This window comes from Poecilia reticulata, linkage group LG14, assembly GCF_000633615.1.
Source record: "Poecilia reticulata strain Guanapo linkage group LG14, Guppy_female_1.0+MT, whole genome shotgun sequence".
NCBI lineage: Eukaryota > Metazoa > Chordata > Actinopteri > Cyprinodontiformes > Poeciliidae > Poecilia > Poecilia reticulata.
The window spans coordinates 22,944,406-22,964,763 of record NC_024344.1 but is presented as its reverse complement, the minus strand read 5'-3'; the positions used below and the strand labels follow the sequence as shown (position 1 = coordinate 22,964,763).

At 38.6% G+C, this 20,358-nt stretch overlaps 2 protein-coding genes across 8 annotated transcripts in view; one reads left to right on the top strand and one right to left on the bottom strand.

The window, feature by feature from the left end:
- LOC103476267 (putative monooxygenase p33MONOX) overlaps window positions 1–12,023 on the top strand; it is a 15,881-nt gene extending 3,858 nt beyond the window's left edge. For 2 of the 3 annotated variants that reach the window (XM_008428478.2, XM_017308667.1), the window contains exons 2-9: window positions 1,538–1,661; window positions 4,209–4,270; window positions 5,715–5,890; window positions 5,968–6,082; window positions 6,248–6,375; window positions 7,565–7,665; window positions 7,773–7,960; window positions 10,042–12,023. In XM_008428478.2, coding sequence (XP_008426700.1) covers window positions 4,246–4,270; window positions 5,715–5,890; window positions 5,968–6,082; window positions 6,248–6,375; window positions 7,565–7,665; window positions 7,773–7,960; window positions 10,042–10,250 — 942 coding nt within the window. In that variant the 5' untranslated portion in view covers window positions 1,538–1,661; window positions 4,209–4,245 and the 3' untranslated portion in view covers window positions 10,251–12,023. The remainder of the gene's footprint in view (window positions 1–1,537; window positions 1,662–4,208; window positions 4,271–5,714; window positions 5,891–5,967; window positions 6,083–6,247; window positions 6,376–7,564; window positions 7,666–7,772; window positions 7,961–10,041) is intronic. The other variant, XM_008428479.2, reaches the window with a different exon arrangement.
- An 805-nt stretch (window positions 12,024–12,828) lies between these two features.
- Window positions 12,829–20,358, bottom strand: part of LOC103476266 (rho GTPase-activating protein 22-like) — a 21,733-nt gene continuing 14,203 nt past the window's right edge. For 2 of the 5 annotated variants that reach the window (XM_008428473.2, XM_017308666.1), the window contains 8 exons: window positions 19,133–19,246; window positions 18,763–18,970; window positions 17,672–17,804; window positions 17,452–17,525; window positions 17,207–17,328; window positions 16,244–16,460; window positions 14,864–15,784; window positions 12,829–14,443 (listed from right to left, as the gene is read on the bottom strand). In XM_008428473.2, coding sequence (XP_008426695.1) covers window positions 14,203–14,443; window positions 14,864–15,784; window positions 16,244–16,460; window positions 17,207–17,328; window positions 17,452–17,525; window positions 17,672–17,804; window positions 18,763–18,970; window positions 19,133–19,246 — 2,030 coding nt within the window. In that variant the 3' untranslated portion in view covers window positions 12,829–14,202. Of the gene's footprint in view, window positions 15,785–16,243; window positions 16,461–17,206; window positions 17,329–17,451; window positions 17,526–17,671; window positions 17,805–18,762; window positions 18,971–19,132; window positions 19,247–20,358 lie in introns of all 5 variants that reach the window. The other 3 variants (XM_008428477.2, XR_535434.2, XR_535433.2) reach the window with 3 other exon arrangements.

Genomic DNA, 20,358 nt, shown 5'->3' with positions numbered 1-20,358 from the left:
ACGGAGCACTAACGAACTAGCCCACTTTGGTTTGTTTTGGAGCAATATGGGGGATGGTGAACTCTGGATGACCTAAAAAATAAATTTTAATATCTTAGAAACTAAAGCTGCACAAACAACAGTTTTAACGGCACAAACCTGCACAAACAGAGCACAAACAGAGCACTAACCGTTCAGACTATTTGCTGGATTTTTTGGCGTGGGTGGGGTGTCAGCTTCACACAGCTAAAACATTTGCCTTAAGGCCCTCTTGAACCAAACATGTCTTTAATTTGAGGTGCACGTCTGCACATTAAAGCCTGGCTGCAGTGATCCGGTTTTATAACGGTTTATTAACGGCACCAGCTACCCTTGCCATGTCACGCTTTGATATTCTGTCTTCTTTAATCTGTGTTGCTGTCTCATTGTTGGCACCACGCAAGGTTATGCAAGAAATGTGTCACCCTCAACATACAAACAGTTCGTGAAAGAATGGACCCACTTGGAAGTAATTTGGCCCACATGAAGGCTAGTGATTGGTTTGTGAGGGGATTTTTAGATGCAGATGCTGGATCACTGCACAATTCAATCTTAAAATATTTGACTGAAGTTACAGTCACACCACACGTTATTTACTCAGAGAGGAAGCAGCAGCACCTGCCGAGAACCCTTCCATGCACAGGGAGAACTTGCAAACTCCATCCAGAATGACCCCATGTCGAGATTCAAACACCAGACCTTCTTGCTCCAAGGCAGCAGTGTTTACAGTACCAACTGACCCAAGAAAAATAAATCTATATTTTTAGACAATAAAAAGTGGATTTCAATCGTAAAATAACTTAATAAAAAGTTAAATACCTTTTTATTCCTCATGAAATTTTTTCTATAGTTAAAAATGGATAAAAAAAAATACGAAAGGCATTAAAATGGGGGAGAGAGGCGTCAATATAAACCACAGCAGAATGTAATAATTGATGAAAAGGAAAAAAAAAAAAAAACATTGCAGCAAAACCAAAGATAAGTTACTTACATTGTGATTAGACACAAAACAGATTTTTCTTACTGTTTTGTTCTCAACCTCTTACTGAGAATGTTAGCATTTTATTTATCAACATTTTTATCAAGTTTTTATATCTAGAAGACTGGAAGGCCAACTAACCAGCTGCATATAATTGCATTTCAAAGCAACAATTCATTTTCCTTGAACTCTAACAAGCTACCAAAAATTGAGGCAGTCTTTAGCAGTTCAATTTTTGGCGGTAAAACCATTTTTGATCGAGTTTGTCGTTGTCGGTTTTCCATGTGAACTTAGTCTTTTGTCTGCCGAGGCTGAACTGGGAGACAGGAAACTCATTTCCACTTCCTCCATCTGCTTTCTCAATCTTTTCCTCACAATAAGTGATGGTGAGCACACAGAGCGGCGTACTGTGTGTTACTGCCCATACTCTGGTTTTCCGCTTCGGCGTTGGCTCTTAGGGAGAAACACTGAGTGGTTGTTTGTCCTCTGCAGGATTTATGCAACGGAACGACTCACTTTTGTTCTCTGCTGTCCCTTCAGTTGCATCAGTGGCATTGCTGCTCTCCCACAATGCATTGCCAGAGGCGTTTGTGTTCATCCGACAGATCAGTATAACCATTACCTCCACTCCTTCTAACCCAAGTCAGAGCAACAAAACTGGAAGGTAGGTCTCTTAAGTGATGGGTAAATGAAACGTCATGAGGCGTTTTCGACTCAGCAACACTGTATTGATACTGTGTCGATACTGTGTCACTCAATACTGACACCTGCTGGACATTAAAAATTCCTACAGGCAACGTAGGGATTTGATGACCAAGTCTATACAATAAGATTTAAGTCTTTGTATTTTATTGAATATTATATATTGTATTATGTCATATCTTCAGTTACATTTAAAATATATTTGATACACAGTCAAAAAAGAATGTGAAGAACATGTACCATAAAGTGAAAATTTAAGTGAATGTGTTTGGAATGAGGATGCATGGACAGCCCCCCCAACACATTTTTACTTAAAAAAAAGTTTTTACAACCTTTTGAAATTAAGCCTGTTACGCTTTTTTGACAAAACTTCTGCTGTAGAAAAAAATTAAGTAAACACTACATTTACAGCAAACCCTTGTTTTTCTTAGGGGTTGCGTTCCGATAATGACCCGTGAGACGAAATCCGTGAAGTAGTTGCCTTAGTTTTTACAGTTATTACACAGCATAAATAAATACTCTACATTGAAACCAAAGAACAAAACCTGTTTTCAGGTCGGCGGATGTGCGTGTGCATCAATCTGGCCTTATTAATGTGATCCGCAGTCATGTCATTAAAGCGTCTCCTCCAAGCTGCCCCGCGAGATTCACAGCTGTATCTACGGCAGAGTGACGGATCTCATCAAACGAGCCTCCGGTCGGGTTCTGCTGCCTCTGGCCAGTTTTTTTTTCCAGCAGACATTGAAAGTTTAAGTTTCCATCTCCTGAGTGGCCAATCTATATTAAACACCGTAAATTTATTGGCACTCAGGTAGCGCGGAGACTGTTTTTACCAATCATATGGTCAATTAGGACAAAGAACACCGTGGGAAAAAAAACTGCACAAAAAAATCTACGAAGCAGCGATACCGTGAAAAGTGAACCGCGTTACAGCGAGGGTTCACTGTATGTGAAATGATTTATCAAAAGCAACTGAGTAATTTGTAGAATGGCTGCATATCTGAGTTTATCTAGGTGTATCTGAGACTCATGCCTGGCCTCATAATGCCTCAGTATTGAAAAGGTGGATTTATTTAAATAAGACAGTTTAGTGAAACATATGCAACACTTAACCTGCAGAACATAATATGAAAGTAAACTAAAAGTCAGTTTCAGCTGAATTTGGGTTCAGATAGATTATGTAGAAACTGACAAGAACCGGATGAAACGACAAAAATGAAAACAAATTTATTTTCCAATATAAGATCAAAATGGTCCCACACTGCAGAAACATTTCCTTTGAAGCTGCTCCATAGATGATAATGTAAAAGATAAAGAATTTGTTTGGTAAATGCTTTTGACAGATTTGCTTCCTTATAAACACAGTTTGGCATCCAGTGTCATTTCGAAGCAGTTCCTGTATTGGTCACGTGACTTGCTGAAACCAATACGCGCACCGACACGGGTGTTGGTCTATGGGCTTGATGCATGCGCCGGCGCGTCGGTGTTGCTGGACCCATCACTACTCTTAAACACAATATGTATCCTATGTAAAAAATATTGAAATACAAAAGTCCCATGTAAGGAATTTGTTTCTCCTGAAAGAATGAAAGTTGTGGTAAGGATGTGTAGGGAGTTTTAATATGCCGCAGCTTAAAAGTAAAATCCAGTTTTGAACCTTTATGCATTTTTTGCTACTATTCATCTAGCGTTCACTAAAGGAATGCTGTGTTGTTGCGTTTTAGGCAATAAAATGTTTATTTCCGTGTTTGTAGCCCTAGATTGCACTAAGGTCAGAGCTCATTGTGTCTTTATTCTCCAGTCTTGTGAAGTTGTCAAGTTTTGTCAGGTTTAGTTTGCTGTGCGACTCCCCACTTGAAAGGATAGTTTCCACTGGGAAGTTTGAACTGGATTTCACTCAAAGAGCCCTTTAATTTAGTTGACTCATCTTTATTTTTTGTATGATGGTCCACATTGCACATAGCTGAAAAACCGACTGTCTTTCACAGTTTGTAGAAACTTTTGCACAGTTCTGAATTTATATGCTACCAGCACTGTTTGCTTCTGATGCTCTAAAACCGGAGTGACAGGTCAGTCACACCAAAAGGACCTGCACTCTGATTGCTAGGAGATTGAGTCCACCTGGTTCTCCTCACTAACAGGCAGAGAGGAGCTGCAGAAAGGTGCAGCAAAGGTGAGTGGCAGAGGGGAGCGGTTACCTAGCAGTTCACCAGAACAGAAGTACTATAGGAGAATGCTGCTCTTGTGCCAGAAGGGGTTTCTACAGAGTCAACAAGACTTTGCACTTTTGAATAAATTTACTTAATTTAGCGGCTGTTTTTGTTTTCTGCAAAAATTTTCAGACATGATTTCACTGCTGTAACAAGTAGATTTATTACATAAGTCTAATGCTTATGGTCTGTTTAGAAATACAGTGTGATTTCTAAACAGATATTGGTCTGATTTCAGTTTAGAAATCAGGCAGATTTAAGCCAACGCCTCTCTCTCTGTTTCCTTTTCTTCCTTTCAGGTTCTCCCTTGTCTCAACTTGTTAATTAACTGCAGCTATGTCTGGATCTGGTGACTTACCAGGTGAGTACTGATGTGGATTAATGAAGGTCAGTTTTAAATTGATAAATCAGTACATGCTCTGCCCACTTTATTTATTTATTTTTTAAGATACATCATATGTAACAAAAAAGGCTTATTTGATTCTCATTAGTTTAAGGGTTTTATTAAAGAAGAAATATTTAACTTGTATAAAATGATAAAAAAAAATATTAGTCACAAATGCAAGTTTAGTTTGATCTGAAACAAAATGTTTTAATTGACTTACTGAACATGATTACTCAACTCCTTTCTGCAGAGCTTTACCACAGGTTATTCTCTGCTCTGTTAATGTTTGTATCTGTCCGCTGTGGGAATATTCTGACCTAAATATCAACAAAACCAAAGTCCCTCAGTCGCTCACTTCGTTATCAGAAAAACCGCCTCAGACCGGAGCTTTAAAACTTGGCAACTGCTTCTGGACCTCATATGAACTTACAGCTGCAACCACTTGCAATCTCATACCTAAACCAACTATTAACTTTATTCAGCTGTGACTGAACAATATTTATGTTCCAAACTGAATCATATTCCATGTCACCAGATAGTATTAATAAGTTAACATGTAACTGAATATGTTGAAACTTTGCTTTTAAATTGTTTTGTGGTCAGGACACCCAATAAAACAAGCAAAACTAGTTATTTTTGGAAGGATAAGCTCCGTCTGTCTCAAGTTAAGTTATGAAATGGAGTTGAGATCATTTCTATGATGGATTTTTCTTTACATTTAGTTTATAAATTGGATTTAACAAAGTTTTGCAGCGTTTTGTTTTGTTTTTTGCTTTTAATACATTTTTGAACTTTAAAATTGTGTTTTAACATTTTAATTTCATAATTGATTTAAAAAAAAATATTTATTTGTAAATAAACCAATTCATCGTCTAAAATTTCAAACTCTGAGGAAATAAATCCTTAGAATTTCCTTGTCAGTGACCTATTTCAGGTCCATGTTCACGAGATGAGATTTATCGACTCTTAAAAGACAGAAGCTTAATAGATTTAATCTGTCTGCTTATAGCAAACTAATATTCCTCTAAGGAGTCATCAGTTGATCAATTTTCACATTTTTATCATTTGAGCTCACCCAGATGAGGTTCGGACACCTTTTCTGTTTTTGATGGTTTTGTTTTTTAAAATCATCATCCCAACATTTTCTGAATTGGAGACAATTTCCCTGCTTATTTCTTAGCTTAAAAAAATGGAACAAAACGTCTGGATATTTTCCTATTTTTAAGTTTTTGTCTTTCAAGTGATTCAGTCCCTTTAAATATTTTGTTGAGACCGACTCCAAGCACAAAAAAACATTAATGTTAACCTTAAGCTTTTGTCCACTTTGTTCAGAGCTGCTTTACTACGGTGAAATCTCTCCATTCTGGAGATGAAATAATATGACAGTGAAAGAGGACAAAATATGAACTTATCTCTGCAGCCATCGAGGGTTCTGGGATGGGTGGGATGAAACTCCCTGTTGGAATGACTCGACGGGCCCTCAGCTACGACGACAACCTGGAGGCCCCCATGTCCACGCCGCCTCACGACATCAGCATCAACAACCTGTGGAGGCGGCCTGTAATACCGGAGAGGAAGTTCTCCCAGCTGGCTGAGGTAAAACATGGTTTACATTTCCACGCCTGATTGTTTCCCAACAGGTCCACTTTCAGTCTGAGTGTTTGACCTTACAGGAGGATGAAGGCGGCGCCGTCAAACAGGCTGCCGGGCAGGATGGCGCCCTCTTCAAGGCTCCAGCTGTAGTGAAAACTAAGGCTTCGTCCATCATCATGAATTCTCTCATCACCAGTAAGTTAGAGCGCCTATAATCTACGTAACGACCCTTTATTAGGGTGGAAAGTTCTCCATGCTATCTGAATATTTTCTAAATTGGATTATTTGATTAAGACTGAAAATAGATTTTGCTGTCAAGCAGCTTTCCACTGGAGTGAATGTATTGTCGTTCGCCCTCAGAACACACTCAGGAAAGCATGTACAAGTTTGAGCAGACGGTGGGCCTCACCGACACCAGTTACACTCCACACAAAGGCCTGACAGCGGAGGAGACGAGACACCACCACCGCGTCCCCGAGTCCCTCCAGGTCAGATCAGCACGTCAGTAATAAAACATGAGGAGCCAATAGTGTGCTTTTTATGTTGGCTTTAAAGGCCAGCTGAGCAATAACAGCCGCAGATCACATGAACAGGGTGACCGCACACCCTTAAAAAAAATCTTAAATTCATGCATTCAAAATTAAGGCCTTAAAATGTCCTAAATTTATTCAAAAACATGTAAGATAGCCTTATATATGTCTATCACAGGGCTTACATTTTGTCTTGGCAGAGATATTAATCTCGTATTTTCTATGTAGTTTATTTTTTTTTGCAGGACTTTTCTGTCAGGCAAACGTTTGAGTCATGGGCAGATATTACGTTCTGACTCGAGGTGGTGGAGTATTTGGTGGAAATGGAAGAAGCATTTTTTTGTATGTGCAAAGATTCTGTAAGACTTTACAGGATTAAATGATGTACAATATAACTCATTGTTTTGTGTAGTGGTCTGTAGTAACATCCTCCTCCATTTTTCCTTTCTTTTTTCCGTTAAGAGTTCATTTATCCAAATTTCATGAAGTATTTTATCTTTAGCGAAGCTGAAAAATGCAACTCCAGTATTTCTGCCTGGTTTGAACTATTATTATTTGTATTCATCTGCTTGCTGTTGAAATTCTCCTTGTGGAGTGGAAGGCAAATAATGCATACTTTTCAAATATTAGAAAATAAGTCTTGGTGCACATTTATGTTCAGACCCCTGATTGTTATTGGAGGCTGCAAAAGACTTGAGTGGAGATCAGCTTCAAGTAGGATAGTCAGCCTAAACATACATCCAGAAATACTATGGGAGGATAGCTTTAAAGTTCAAACCTATAACAAATTTAGAAGTTGCAAAATTGCTCCTCCTGATTTTAACATATTTTGCAAACAGGAATCTGGCAGATTTCAATCTCAGCAAAATATTCATGTACAAAGTATGGACTCAGGGTGCTGAAAACAAAAGCAGACACACTTCTCAGAATGTTAAATGAAAGAAAAAAAAAAATCAAAAATCATCTTTCATTGTCCTTCCATATCATTTTGAGTTGCTCTGTCACGTAAAATCCCAATAAGATCCATTAACGTTTGTTATGTAATGTGCCAAAATGTGGAAAAGTCCAAAGGCTATGAATGCTTTGGCAAAGATCTGGATCAGATGTAGCAATGCTAGATAACAGATTCCTCTGTGTCATTGTGTAGAAGCTGCAGATCCAAAGCCTGGAGGCCAGAGAAGAGAAATCCTCCTCTGCCCAGTCCACTCCATCGAACACTCCGCACAGCTCGCCGAAGCAGCAGCGCAGGTACACATGCAGCGTTCAGCTTCCTGTGGTCTGAGCCCCGCTTCAGTGCATCGACGTGACCTGGATAAGGGGCTGAAAGCCGGCATGCTGTTTGTGTTGGTTTGCAGAGGCTGGTTCGGGAGTACGGGGTCAGAGGTCAGCATCAGCTCCTCTAACAGCAGTGTGGACATGGGAGGAGGAGGAGCGGCGGGAGATCCAGGCGTAGGTGGAGCGGTCGAGCGGTGGGGCGTATTTGGGCCTCGACTTCCTGTCCAGAGTTCAGCCTCTGACGTGGGATCAGACGGTTCTGCTGCAGGTAATGGCAAAGGCCTGCAAACGCTTAAATACAAACAGAAACAAGTTCTAGCAACACAAACTCATTTTATCCAGCATGAGTGATCTGTTCACGCATCCTTAGTAAGTCCTATATCTGTGTATCTAAAACTAAGGCCATAAAATGTCACATATTCAGTAGAAAATATCGTCACCTCTTAAAATAATGGCCTTATTTTTTGCCAAAAGTGATTTTTTATTTTTTGCTTTAAACATCTTTTGGTAAGAAAGAGGTGATTTTTTTTATTTTTTTGCCAAAAATTGATCATTACATTAAGAAGGTAATGATACACATGTTGGCCTTAATTACTTTAATCACAGATCTTAAATTTTGTGGTGGCAGGACTCTGTCGTACGTTCTACGTAATTTATTTTCCTCGCAGGATTTTGCTATCGAGCAAACGTTTAGTCGTGCGCAGACATCTTCATTTCTTTCTGAGGCTCCCACTAACTAGCTGTTAGCATGCATGTGCTATCTAGCAAACTAGTGTAAATTTATCACTAGTTTGCTGAAGGATGTTTGTCTTAGCCTCTGGCTCATTTCTGTTGCCTATTCATATGTCCATTCAGTGCAAAATAGTTGAGCATTACTACTATGTGAAATGTTCAGTTTTCTTCAGTACATTTCTGTCATGATACAGATCTTAAATTGTATTCATAATGGTCTTAAAAAGATCTTAAATCTACAGCAACTGTGGTTTAGCAGTAGATTGAGGTTCTGCCTCAGATTCACAGCCACATTCTGGGTTAAAGGATGAAAGCAAGACCTTCAGACTAGCAGTAAACACTGATCAACATTCACCTTGTCAGTCGTTGGCCCCTGCAAAGAGTGACGCAGAATTTCCCTCTACATAAACACATGAACACCAGACAGCAGACGCTGCTGAGAAGCTGCTGTTAGATGTTAACATCTGGAATGGTTGAACTGGAGACCTAAAATCTCTCCTCCAGGATGACTCTAGGTAGGTCATCAAGGAATCGGAATGATCTCTTCTGGATGTGTTTGGGATTATTGGAGATTTGTTTATCTTCCTAAGAGATTTTAAATTTGTTCAGAATATTTTTTTTAATTGGCTATAGACATCTTATAACAAGAATTGCTACAAAAGTGCAAAGCAAATAAAAATGCACTATTTGAAAAGTAGATTAGAAATGTATAATCTGAAGATGGCTCAAAAATGCATTTAAATAAGAATAGAGTGAGTCAATCTTTGACTGTTCCTCTTTGTACAATCTTCAGATTGTGCTGGGTCCTCTCCTGTGCTAACCTGAGTTCTTCTATAGGATGTAGGTCTATAGACTGAGATGGTATTGGATGAACTCTGACTTTATGTCTGATGAACCATTTGTCTTGATTTGGTCATTATGCTTTTTTTAATTATGTTTATTGCCACTGGGGATGATTTTTTTTTTATTCAATTTTTAATTAAAAACTACTTTGTTAATCCCAAATGAAAAATTAATTATTTCAGGTAAATTAAATTCCAAAGGAGAAACAAACTTAACATATCTTTTTCACTACTATGCAGATGACATTCAATGTTACATTTATCCTCTGTTTGGCTGCTTGAGTGAGATAAAATCTTGGATGAACAGTAGAATTTTTTTTTACTTCAGATTTGGTTGTTTTTAAACAGCTCTATAAATAAGTGAAGACCTACATGAATAGTTTAAGGAAATGTTTGCTTTCTTCTGTGCAGAGAAGTTCCAGATAGTCTGTAGAGATGTGTGGTTTTGATGCAGTAGCTAGTTCTTTGTAATCAGTTTGACATGTCTGCCTTTCTTAAAGAGCAGGTTTTCTTGTCTTTCCCATCTTCAAGAGTGGTTAAAATAAGCAAGCCTCTGTGTCGCGTCATATTTATACCTGAAGGAAACAGAACAACATTGATGACAAAGTAGAAGTTGCTAGAAATTTGTATCCAAACAATCTAGAAAATATGCTTCAGTAAATTTTTTTAGTGATTATTGATGATTTTTCTAAAAACTTTTTTTTTCTTTATTAAATGTAGTCCATTTCAAAGTAGAGTTTTTGCATATGCTGACTGCTGCGTTTTTTTCTCCCAGCAGGCTTTGCCATCCAGGCGTACCGTGGAGCCCAGAAGCCGACCCCCATGGAGGTGATGAAGTCGCAGGCCACACGGCTAGTTGACAACCCCCAGAGGGTGTCCCCACCCAAAATGGAGATCCCCACGGTGGAGGGTCGGCGGCAGGGAGCGCGGCCACACAAGCTCAAACACCGAGACATGAACATCCTGACGCCGTCCGGCTTCTGAGACGAACGCCGTCGATACGACCAAGGTCCCATGACATGAAAAAAACACCCTAGAGTTCCTCATTTTACTGTTCACAGTCCCTTATTGTTCAGGTTAAACAGAAACATGAGTCTTACTGTTTCCAAAGAAATTCTTTTTGTGCTTGCTGCTCATTTGATGTTTATATTTTCTATATATCATTAATAAAATAAACTCCAGTCAGACTGAAAGCATTTTAAACCCCCCTGGGTTTCATTTATTTATTCAGGAGGAATTCAAAATTTATTGAAATCCATTGAGTTTGTAACTTTGTATGAGAACAGTGACCATCTATTATAACTGTAATGTCAAACAAGTGGCTAGTTGAACTCCAGCTGAAGGTTTTTCAGAACCAGAGCTCTAAAGTTCAGACGTTCGGCAGCTCAGACTGTGTTCATGCTAGAGCATATAGCTTCGGTTAGCTAATCTCTAAAAATAATGTTAAATATTTTCTTTCCTCATGCTTTTGGTTTATGTCACCTTGTTTATTATGTTGATAATTTTTAACCATCTTTTTTGTTTGTTTTACAAAAAATAGCTAGCATGAAAAACATAGTTTCACCTTTGGATTAATTCATAGGCATTTACCCTCATTTCATCCCTTCCTGCTTCACACTCATGTACATTACTAATTTTTTGGTTGTTTATATTTTTAGTCAAGTATTTTCATGAATTATGCAGATATATGCGCATAAAAAAGTCAAATCTCATGTAAAACGTAATTAATTCCGCTTCATTTTGTCTTATTTCCATTAATCCTTATGAAAAATGACGCCCCGATCAAACCAAAATAACTCAGAGCGACTTTTTATGTTGAATGTTATTTGAGTCACATTTCCTGAGCATTAGAGCCATTGCATATAAAAGATGAAATGAAAGAAATAATGTCTCCAAACTCAGAAATTCTTACATTATCTTCATATATTTATGAGAAAACAATTAGATATTCTCCAATGTGGAATGTAGAATGTTAATACAGGGGAAAAAAAGTAATTCTACACGATTAATGCATAAATTGTGATAATTAAGCTGATGTATTTGCTGACTTTATGTAATCAAATATTTGCTACAAAAAATGCAAGTCGTACATTTTTCCTGTATGTGAACATCTCCAGTGTTCAGACTCACTGATTAGGCGTTTATTCCAGATCCTGTTTGAGGCATTCATAGTGAATCCAAACCCAGAATATCTAAATTCTTTTTCTTGCAAATATTTAACATTAATGTAGAAGATTTTAAGGGTTTTTTTTTTTGCAGAAATTAGTTTTTTGTTTATTTATATCTCCAACAGCCCAGATACTCTGTCATATTGACGGCACTCTGAGGAAAAATCTTCTGAATTGACAGCTATCACAGTCTAAACTCTGTTGTATTCATCTCACTATTTTTGCTGGGCACCCAAAAAAAAAAAATCACTTTTCGTGGGACCTTTGAGCCGTGACCACTTAGTATAAACTTTCCAACATGTCCGCCACAAACAACTCAACAGAAAAACAGTAAAACATTTCTATATGTGCTGATGTTGCGTGTAAAATCAAATCCTCTCTTTCACCTTTTGCTGTTTAAACTGTTATGTGAAGCTTCAACAGACACCTGCTGTTTTGTTCAGCTGAAGTTAAAACGTGATTATGGTCCCAGATGTAACGATGCACTTTATCCCCTGTAGAAACTGTTTTCATTTGCCTTGTTGATGAGGCACCAAGCAGGACGGGACGAAGATGTCGAACCACTTAAGTGTTGATCAAACCAACAGAGCAAAAATATTCCAGATATATTGTAAAAGTCGTCTCAGGAAGAATTGGCAGGCTTCTGCCCTGTGGAAGGTTGAGCTGAATTATTTAAGTTTTGTTTTTCTTCCTTTTTCATTGTACAGATTTAACATAATTTAGCTTTACAGACATTATTCCAGTTAGAAATCAAAGGGATAAAGACATCCAGAGTTCAAATCAGAGACCTGTGCTCCCCCTAACATACTGTAGTGTTTGTAGTTTTCTGAGCTCAAGCTTCTTGTAAAGAAATGTGAAATTTTCACTAATTGAACTCACTTTTCTCCATTGTTTTTACTGACGGTTGCATTTGAAGGATTTAGTTTTTTACATTTTTGGACTTTAAAAACTGCTGTGTGCATTTTCTGCATCTCACAGAAACCTTGTCACTTGATTTATATATATATATATATATATATATATATATATATATATATACACACACATTTAAACACTTCATGTATTTTCTCCCTAAATAACAAAATATGGTCTTTCTGCCAAGTTATCTCAATGTAGGTAAGTTATTTGCTGTCCTGGTTTTCAGATAAACATGATATATCTAAGTTTCTGTAAGATTACACATGCAAGCATCTTCATTGAGCACTTTTGACCATAAAGTGAACCTTTTTTCTTCTTACTACTATTTTCTGGTAATGAAAGAAAAAAACCCTGAAAGTTTACCACTTGTAACTGCTGTGGTGATATTCAGATGCTGTCTTTCTCTGTGGTCACTAACTGTTGATATTTGATGTATGTACTTTCCATTTGTTAAAGATGAGTCCATAGTACTTGTGTTTACATGTGCTTAGTGGTCAGTGTGATACTCTCCCCCTTTAATCAGACTGAAGCATCACACTTTAATGTTCTTTCTGTAGGCGTGACTCAGTCCTGATAGTTTCTGTCAGTTAAGTGATTTTTATTTCTTTTCTATTTTTGTTTTGTGTGTGTACAGTTTAGTTCACGTTACCAGCACAGTTTGACAATAAATATTTCATCCTCTGGAAAAAACAAGTCTCAGCTCAATTGTTTTTGGTTAAAAAAATTTTATTTTAACAAATTTCATTGGCACTTCATGACAAAGAATTTCCACGTTGATCACAATAGATCTCATCCTCCTGTGAAGAGACCTGTTTCAGTTTTCATTTAATTCATGTCAGATTAACTGGCAATAATTAATAAAAGAAAGTGGCTTAAAATAGGTTTTATTAGAAAAGTGTTTTCATGCAGAGAGCAGTGGTTTCAGGTTTCAGATGATGATGATGATGCACAGACATAAATATTGAGAGTCCAGGTGGATGTGATTTGAAATGTGCAGGTTTTTCACGTGTCTCAAGAAATCAGAATGTTGACATTTGTGTAATTTAACCAGGTTTTATTTTTTTAATGTAGTATTAAAAAAATTCTAATGAGCCCAATTTGGGTTTTCATTGGCCACAATCATCAAAAGTAACCTGTGAGTAATGAATCAATGTACAGTGGATGCCCACCTTTTTAAAGTTAAGTAGTTGTGTACTCTTCACTGCTTTTTGTTGGATTTTCTCATTCAATAAGTCACCATGCAGGGTGTGGAGATGGGACCTTACAGGTTTGTAAATGTGCTCTTAAATGAATAAAGATGGAACTAAAAATATTTACTCATAATTCTTAAAGATTTCCCAAAAACAAAATTGATAAAGAGTTGGAATAATTTTAGTTTTACATATTATAATTCATGAATTTCATTTAATTTCCACTGCCATTTTACAAAGCACATTGTCTTTAATATCAGTGTGCTAACTGTGTTAACAAACAGGTCACGCTGACATGTTAAATCTTTCGTACATCAAGTCTGGACTTTTTGGACTAAATAAAGGTGGACGGTTTTGACTGTAAAGAATATGTAGAACATAAAACTGATGCTTTATCACCTGGGACTGACTGAGTCTCAGTCATCAGAGGCTTCAGTGTGCTGCCTGCGTTTTCTAGGAAGACGAGAATTAACTTGAGGTTTAAAGGCAAATTTTTAAAAAATCTCATCAGATTTGACCTTTAATAACGTGAACCTCCACTAACGTAATGTTCTTATATCTGTTTTCATATTAACTCATCTTGACATAATCCATCCGCTTCTAACTGCAGCTTCTTTCTTCCCTTCTTCACTCCTGCTGAGAAAAACAGTCTTTCAGTCTTCAGATGCTTCCTCCTCCAGCTCTTCCCAGATCTCCTCCTCTTCTCCTTATTTCTCCATATGTCCTGAAGAACAGCTCCATCTCCCTCTGAAGGGTGGTGTTCCGGCGGTCTGCGTCTGCCTTGGCTCGTTCCATGTTTCTGATCTTGATCTCTGCCACGCTCTGGCTTCGCCTCTGCTGCTCCAGACTGAGTCGCAGAACGGCAACTTGCCGTTCGAGGACGTCATTGCAGCGCTCCAACCTGTAATCCATGAATAAATGACATGGAGTGACCAAATTGTTGCACCTCTTCATTTACAGAGAATAGTGTTCAGATTTCCTAAACTTCTCTGTAGTTTTCAGATTTCCTAAACGTCTCAATTTTGTTGCAGCACCTTTGCATTAGCAGTGAACTGGTTGCAGTTTTCTGGCCGACTGATGATTACCAATCTTTAAAAAGCCTGACCTGCCGACTCTGATTGTTGCCGATACTGATACTTTCGTCTGAAATGTTGCTAATATAGCAAAGACATCAGTGAGTTGCCAACAGTGGGGTAATTAGTGTTAACAGTAAACATGCCTGTCCTGGTGAGTGGCTCTGTCAGTCAAATGGAGGGGTAAGGTTAAGTGTTAGGGGTCAGATTGAAATTGTATGAACCTTAAAAATGCGGAAAAGTAATACCTCTCAATCCTGTTTTGGTACTCTGCCTTCTGCTGAGCCATCTGCTGCCTCAGCTTTGCCAGCAGAGAATGAGTGTCCCTCGACTCTAAGTGAGACTCTTGAACCTGGAGATCCGGAGCCACTGAGGGAAGGAAGACCTCTGAGCTCCCTGTGCTGAGAGGGCTGATGCTGATGACGGAGCAGGAAGCCCAGGAGCTCGGATGTTGCTTGGCACCATTGCCTTCAACTCCGTTGTCTTCATGATCATCTTTATCACAGATTTCCTGTTCTGTTCTCTGATTCAGAGGCAACATTCTGGATCTCTTTGGTGGGATATCAGGACTACTGACCCCCAGGTCGTCATTGCTTTCATCTAATGGTAGAACTTCACAGGAAGACCATGAGGAAGAGGAGTCTCCTGCAGTCCCCAGTTCAGCTCGATCTACCTCTGCTTCACACATTCCAACATTGGTTCCTGGAGAATCTAAATCAAAGTTCTCAGTAGGACCATCCTCCAGTGTGTGAGACAGAGAGGCTCTGTCCAGGTTGTCATAGACTGAGGGTGTACTGTCCTCCTGTGCCTGACTGCTCCCCCCACTGGCTGCTTCAGGAACCTCACCCTCTTCCTCTGCTCTTCTGCAGCTCCAGTAGGCAGAGGCTGCCTTTTCTTGGCGTTGCCATCCCATTGCCCCCTGATTTGAGCTTTCGGTCTGTAGTTGGGGGTTGGTTGTTGTGGTTTGAGCATTTACAGAAGATGAACCCTGCCCAGCATGGTACTTGTAAAAATCTCCTTTGTGCCTGCCAGGGTGGTGGTTGATGGACTCACTGGAGGAAGGCAAGGGGTAGAAGCAGTTCTCTGGATGGGAGGAAGTGTAGCGATGGCCAAGGTGTTTCTTCTGACCAGAGAGCAAGTCTGATTTACCATCAGCAGAGAAGATACAACTGCAGGGAAGAAACTTCGAAAGTTATTAACGACAATGCATACTGAAGTCGGATCTTTAATGTTAACTTGAACCTCAAAAGTGAGAAACTGCAAAAACACAAAATGTTTTAAGTCAATGATTCCTTTATATTGATGAAAAATTACCAGTTATAAGTGAAATAGTTTTCTCATATTAAATGTTTAAATTAAAATGTCTTGTGTAAGTCTCCCTCTGCTTACAAGGTTTAGAAAGATTCAGATTTAACTTTTCAGCAGGACCAGGTACCTGCCCACAGGTGGATGTTTAAAAAAGTGCTTTGATGGTCATGGTGGTGCTGTGGTTGGTTTTAAACTCAGTTACTTCAATAAATTAACTTTTCCATTGAATTCTATTTTTCAGATCCATCTATTATTTTCTACTTGCGTGAGAATGACTAATCGCCAACTGACCGTTGAATGCTTGAACCCCTGTGTTTTACCTAGAGTGGCCTGCATGTGCGGCTGGTTGTCCTGATTCACTTGAGTGGTCTGCAATAAGAGGCAAAGACAGCTGGCGAAGGCAGGGCGGTGGCTGGAGATGGGGTTGCTTCAAAGGCGTTGCAGAAGGATGAGAGCAGGCAGAAGGAGGGAACTTGGCAAACAGAGATTCGTGTTCTCTGATCAGCTCTGACATGAGCACCTGGACCAGTTTTGCAGCTTGGAGACAGACAAGAAGAGCTTATTGTGTAGAAGTCAAAGCTAGAAAATGTTGTTGCACTTGCTTAAGGTCATATATCCTAAACTTAAGCAGGAGCTGAAATATTTTTTAACAATTACTGGTTGCAAGATAGAATACCTCTCTTAAGAATATATTCAGGTCTGGATCAAAACCTCCAACATGTCTAAAAAAAGTAAGCTTACGTTTTTGGAAGATAATTCCAACAGGTAAAGCACTGAGCATTACCTCTAAGCATCATGGTATGGGATTTTGTAAAAATTGATGAAATTGTTGACCCTTTTGACCCAAAACCTGCAGGTGTAAGCTAGAGAAGACTGACAGCGAAGATGCTAAGCCTTTTTAAAACATCACCGCGATTCCAAGGATATTTTTAATCAATAAAATAACCGCCTCAAGAAAAATAAAGTTTTGCAATTGATTCACACCAATTCAGAACCTAATCTGACAGAAAACCTGCAGGGTCGATAGACAACCATGAGAGACAAAGTTTATCAGTGATGCTAATGTTTCCTGGCAACTGAGAGAAATGGAAAAATTGAGTAAACACATTGAGAGTAAGTCTGCAAAAAAGTAAATTCATGATTTCTGCAGATTTTCCTGCCGATTATGCTTTTAATTTAGGAGCAAAAAAATATTGACATGTTCTACAACACTGAAAAACATTTATGAAGTAGTAGTATTTTGAAATAAGCAAAAAATATTAAATAAGCTGCTGCCAGTTTACCTCCCATGATGCTTTGTGGGTCTTCAGCTTTGGCTCGAAGGATGTTTGGTCCAAACACGGTCGCTAAGTTCTGGACGTTCATCTTGTTACTGCTGGAGCAGCTCTGAACCTCATTCAGAAACCTGCACACACACATCCATTCCTCATGAGCTGCACAAACAGAGAAGCTGGTCCCAACTTTGAAACAATCTGCCTTGATTTAATCACCAAAAATGTCAAAACTAATGAAGTCAGACAGATCATACTGGCAGATAAAGTTGAGTAGGTTGAAGTTTGCGACAGGTAACTCATGAAGAAGATTCTTCAACTCCTCCAGACCCTGAGGGAGGACATGAAGATAAAACAGAAAGAAGAAACCTTTCTAAATTAAAACACTCATTAAACCTCATCTAATCTGAGCAATGTGTTTTCACCAATAGTTGTGTTTTACATCAGTCTCTGTGGTGTGGTGCACTGAGTGATTACCCCTGTACGGTCACTTAACAGCTTCTGACCGCAGAGCAGAAAGTCCTGGTAGTGGCTGTAGGGAACCAGAGGTTCTGGTAGCTGCCTGAGGTAGAGCTTCAGCAGTGATGCCACAGTGTGGACGTCTGTCCCGCTGCAGACAAAACACAGCACACCAGATTCCTTACCTAAACCACCAAGCCCCCCAACTCAAAGCTAGCATTCGCACTTCAACGTGACTGCAAACAAATGTACAATTATACAACCATACATCTTTGAATAGTAGAAGTAGAGCCTCTTGCATAACCAACAAGAATGCAGCAAGAGGTTTCTGGATAGTAACATTTGTCTTTTCCAGCAGCCATACAATGTACATCGCATACAGCAGTAAATCCAGCTGACCAAATGTTCTGGAGCTCTGCTTTTGTTGCTAGATGACAGACTATTTGCCACTGGGGTTCCTAGGTAATAGACTGAACTTCACTGGGGTTGCCAGGTGAGGAGATCTTACATTCTGGAGGTTTTTGTAACAGGTCATTTTTCAATTACCAAAACACATTAAATTATTGCCATAAAAAACTTCTGGGTGTTTTTTAAGTGCTTTAATATACTTTTTTTTAGTTTATTAATCACTGAATGACTTACCAAAATATATTCAAAACACATTGTCACAACAAAACAATCTGGAACATCTTCCAGGTCCCCAAGGTGTTTTGGTTTAGGTCTACTCTTCATTCCCAGAACCAGAACAAAACATTGAGAAGCAACATTCAGTTTTTATGCTTATCTAATCTGGAACAAACTTCCAGAAAACTGCAAAGATGCTGAAACACTGAGTTCTTTTATATCAAGGCTAAAAAGTCACCTGTTTAGAGTTAGTTTTGACTAGTTGTAAGTGGCACATTAATCAACATATTCATGATTTTGATGTTGGCATTTGACAAAATGTAAAGTTTATTGCTAATTTCAGAATTGGTTAGTGTATTGTGGTTTTATGGTGTAAAGCACTTTGAAATGCAAATGTTGCTGAAATGTGCTATACAGATAATCTTGGTTTTACTTGACTTAAATGGGATCTGAAATCTGTATAAGTAAAAGAGACGGAGCTGAACCTGTCAAAAGACGGCCTTTCACCAGAATCAAAAGCCTCCTGGAGCTCTTTCACCAGACTGGTGCGTCCAGGCTGGCGAAACAAGCCCACCTCATGCAGACCACGTTCCCGGATAAATGTCACACACTGCTCCACCACCAGAGGAACCAAGCGCACTCCATACCGACGCTCATACAGCACCGTCTCCTCCAGACGTTGCCCAAAAACCCCTGCAACAGAAACAGAAATCCCTCCCTTATGATAAATTCTAAAATCAGACTGGAGTCCTCTGTTTTTGTTAAGGTTGTAAGAGGCAATAAATGTTTTGCGTTAGGGTCTCCAAGTAATACCAATGAACACATGAACCATTTTGTGTGTTTTTGAGTTCCCACCTGTGAAAGGGATCCAGACTCCCTTGTTAAGGCTCTTCAACCACTCGTCACCCTGACCAGCGCTGTTGGATAGGAAGAAATAGGAGCCTGGGCTGGCCAGCACATCTCTGTTACCTACATATACACAATAATAAATCATACATTTTCACTTAAGATGTCCTTCTCAGTGGGAATCATCATAAATCAATTCCTCCTGCCTGGGATTTAACATAATGATAATTTTGGTCTTATTTGTAGCTAATAAGCCTCATTAGCCAGTATGCTAAAAATAAATCTTTTTTTTAAACTTGCATTTTATTATATGTAGAAACTTTTTTAGGCATTATAGTGACAAGAAATTGTTTCAAAAGATAAAGTTGAACTGTTACTGCTTTGAATCATGCTTAGTGATAGCTTTCTGGCTAAGCTAATCAGCTAATGAAGCTAATGTCCAGAATAAAATTCTCTTTAGATTGTCTCTACTTTTAAAGTCACAGCGGCTAACCACAGGTCAGTTTGTTATTCAACTGGTTGAAGAGCAAACTGCATTTTACCATCAACAATTGGTATTTTAGCAGATTTATGAAATATTGGATTTTGTAACAGTTATAAGACCAAATATTTATTTATGAAGACACAGTTGAACTCTTTCTAGCCTTTCTTAAATATTTTCTCAATGTTTAAGAAAGTTTCCAAATAATACCAACAGCTCAGTTCTCACTAATGAGCTGGTTGTCGCTATTTCCAGACTATTAAATGTCATTGACTTTGCTTTTCATCTGTTCTTGAATCTTCTTGAAGGAATGATGTACTGCTTTTGAGGTTTTTCAACCTATTTCGTGTTGTTAGACAGGTTCTATATAAATGATTTTTTGCTTTCACACATCTAACAGCATTCAGGAAAGGCTGTAGCTAGAGAAACTGAAGTATGCTTAAACACATTACATTCACGATTTAGCAAAGTTCGAGTTGGGTTGATTTTTTTTCACTTAGCTAATCATTATTTTAAAACTGCATTTTTTATTTACTTTGGTTATTTTTGTTGATCTGTAGGAAGCAAGAACAGAACAGTAAATGTAACCTTCATTTGCCCACCATGCCTTCACACACTTAAACACTGTCCTCCTTCTATTTCCCATCATCCTTAGCTTTCTGTCCCTCTCAATGTCAATGTACACACACACACACACACACACACACACACACACACACACACACACACACACACACACACACACACACACACA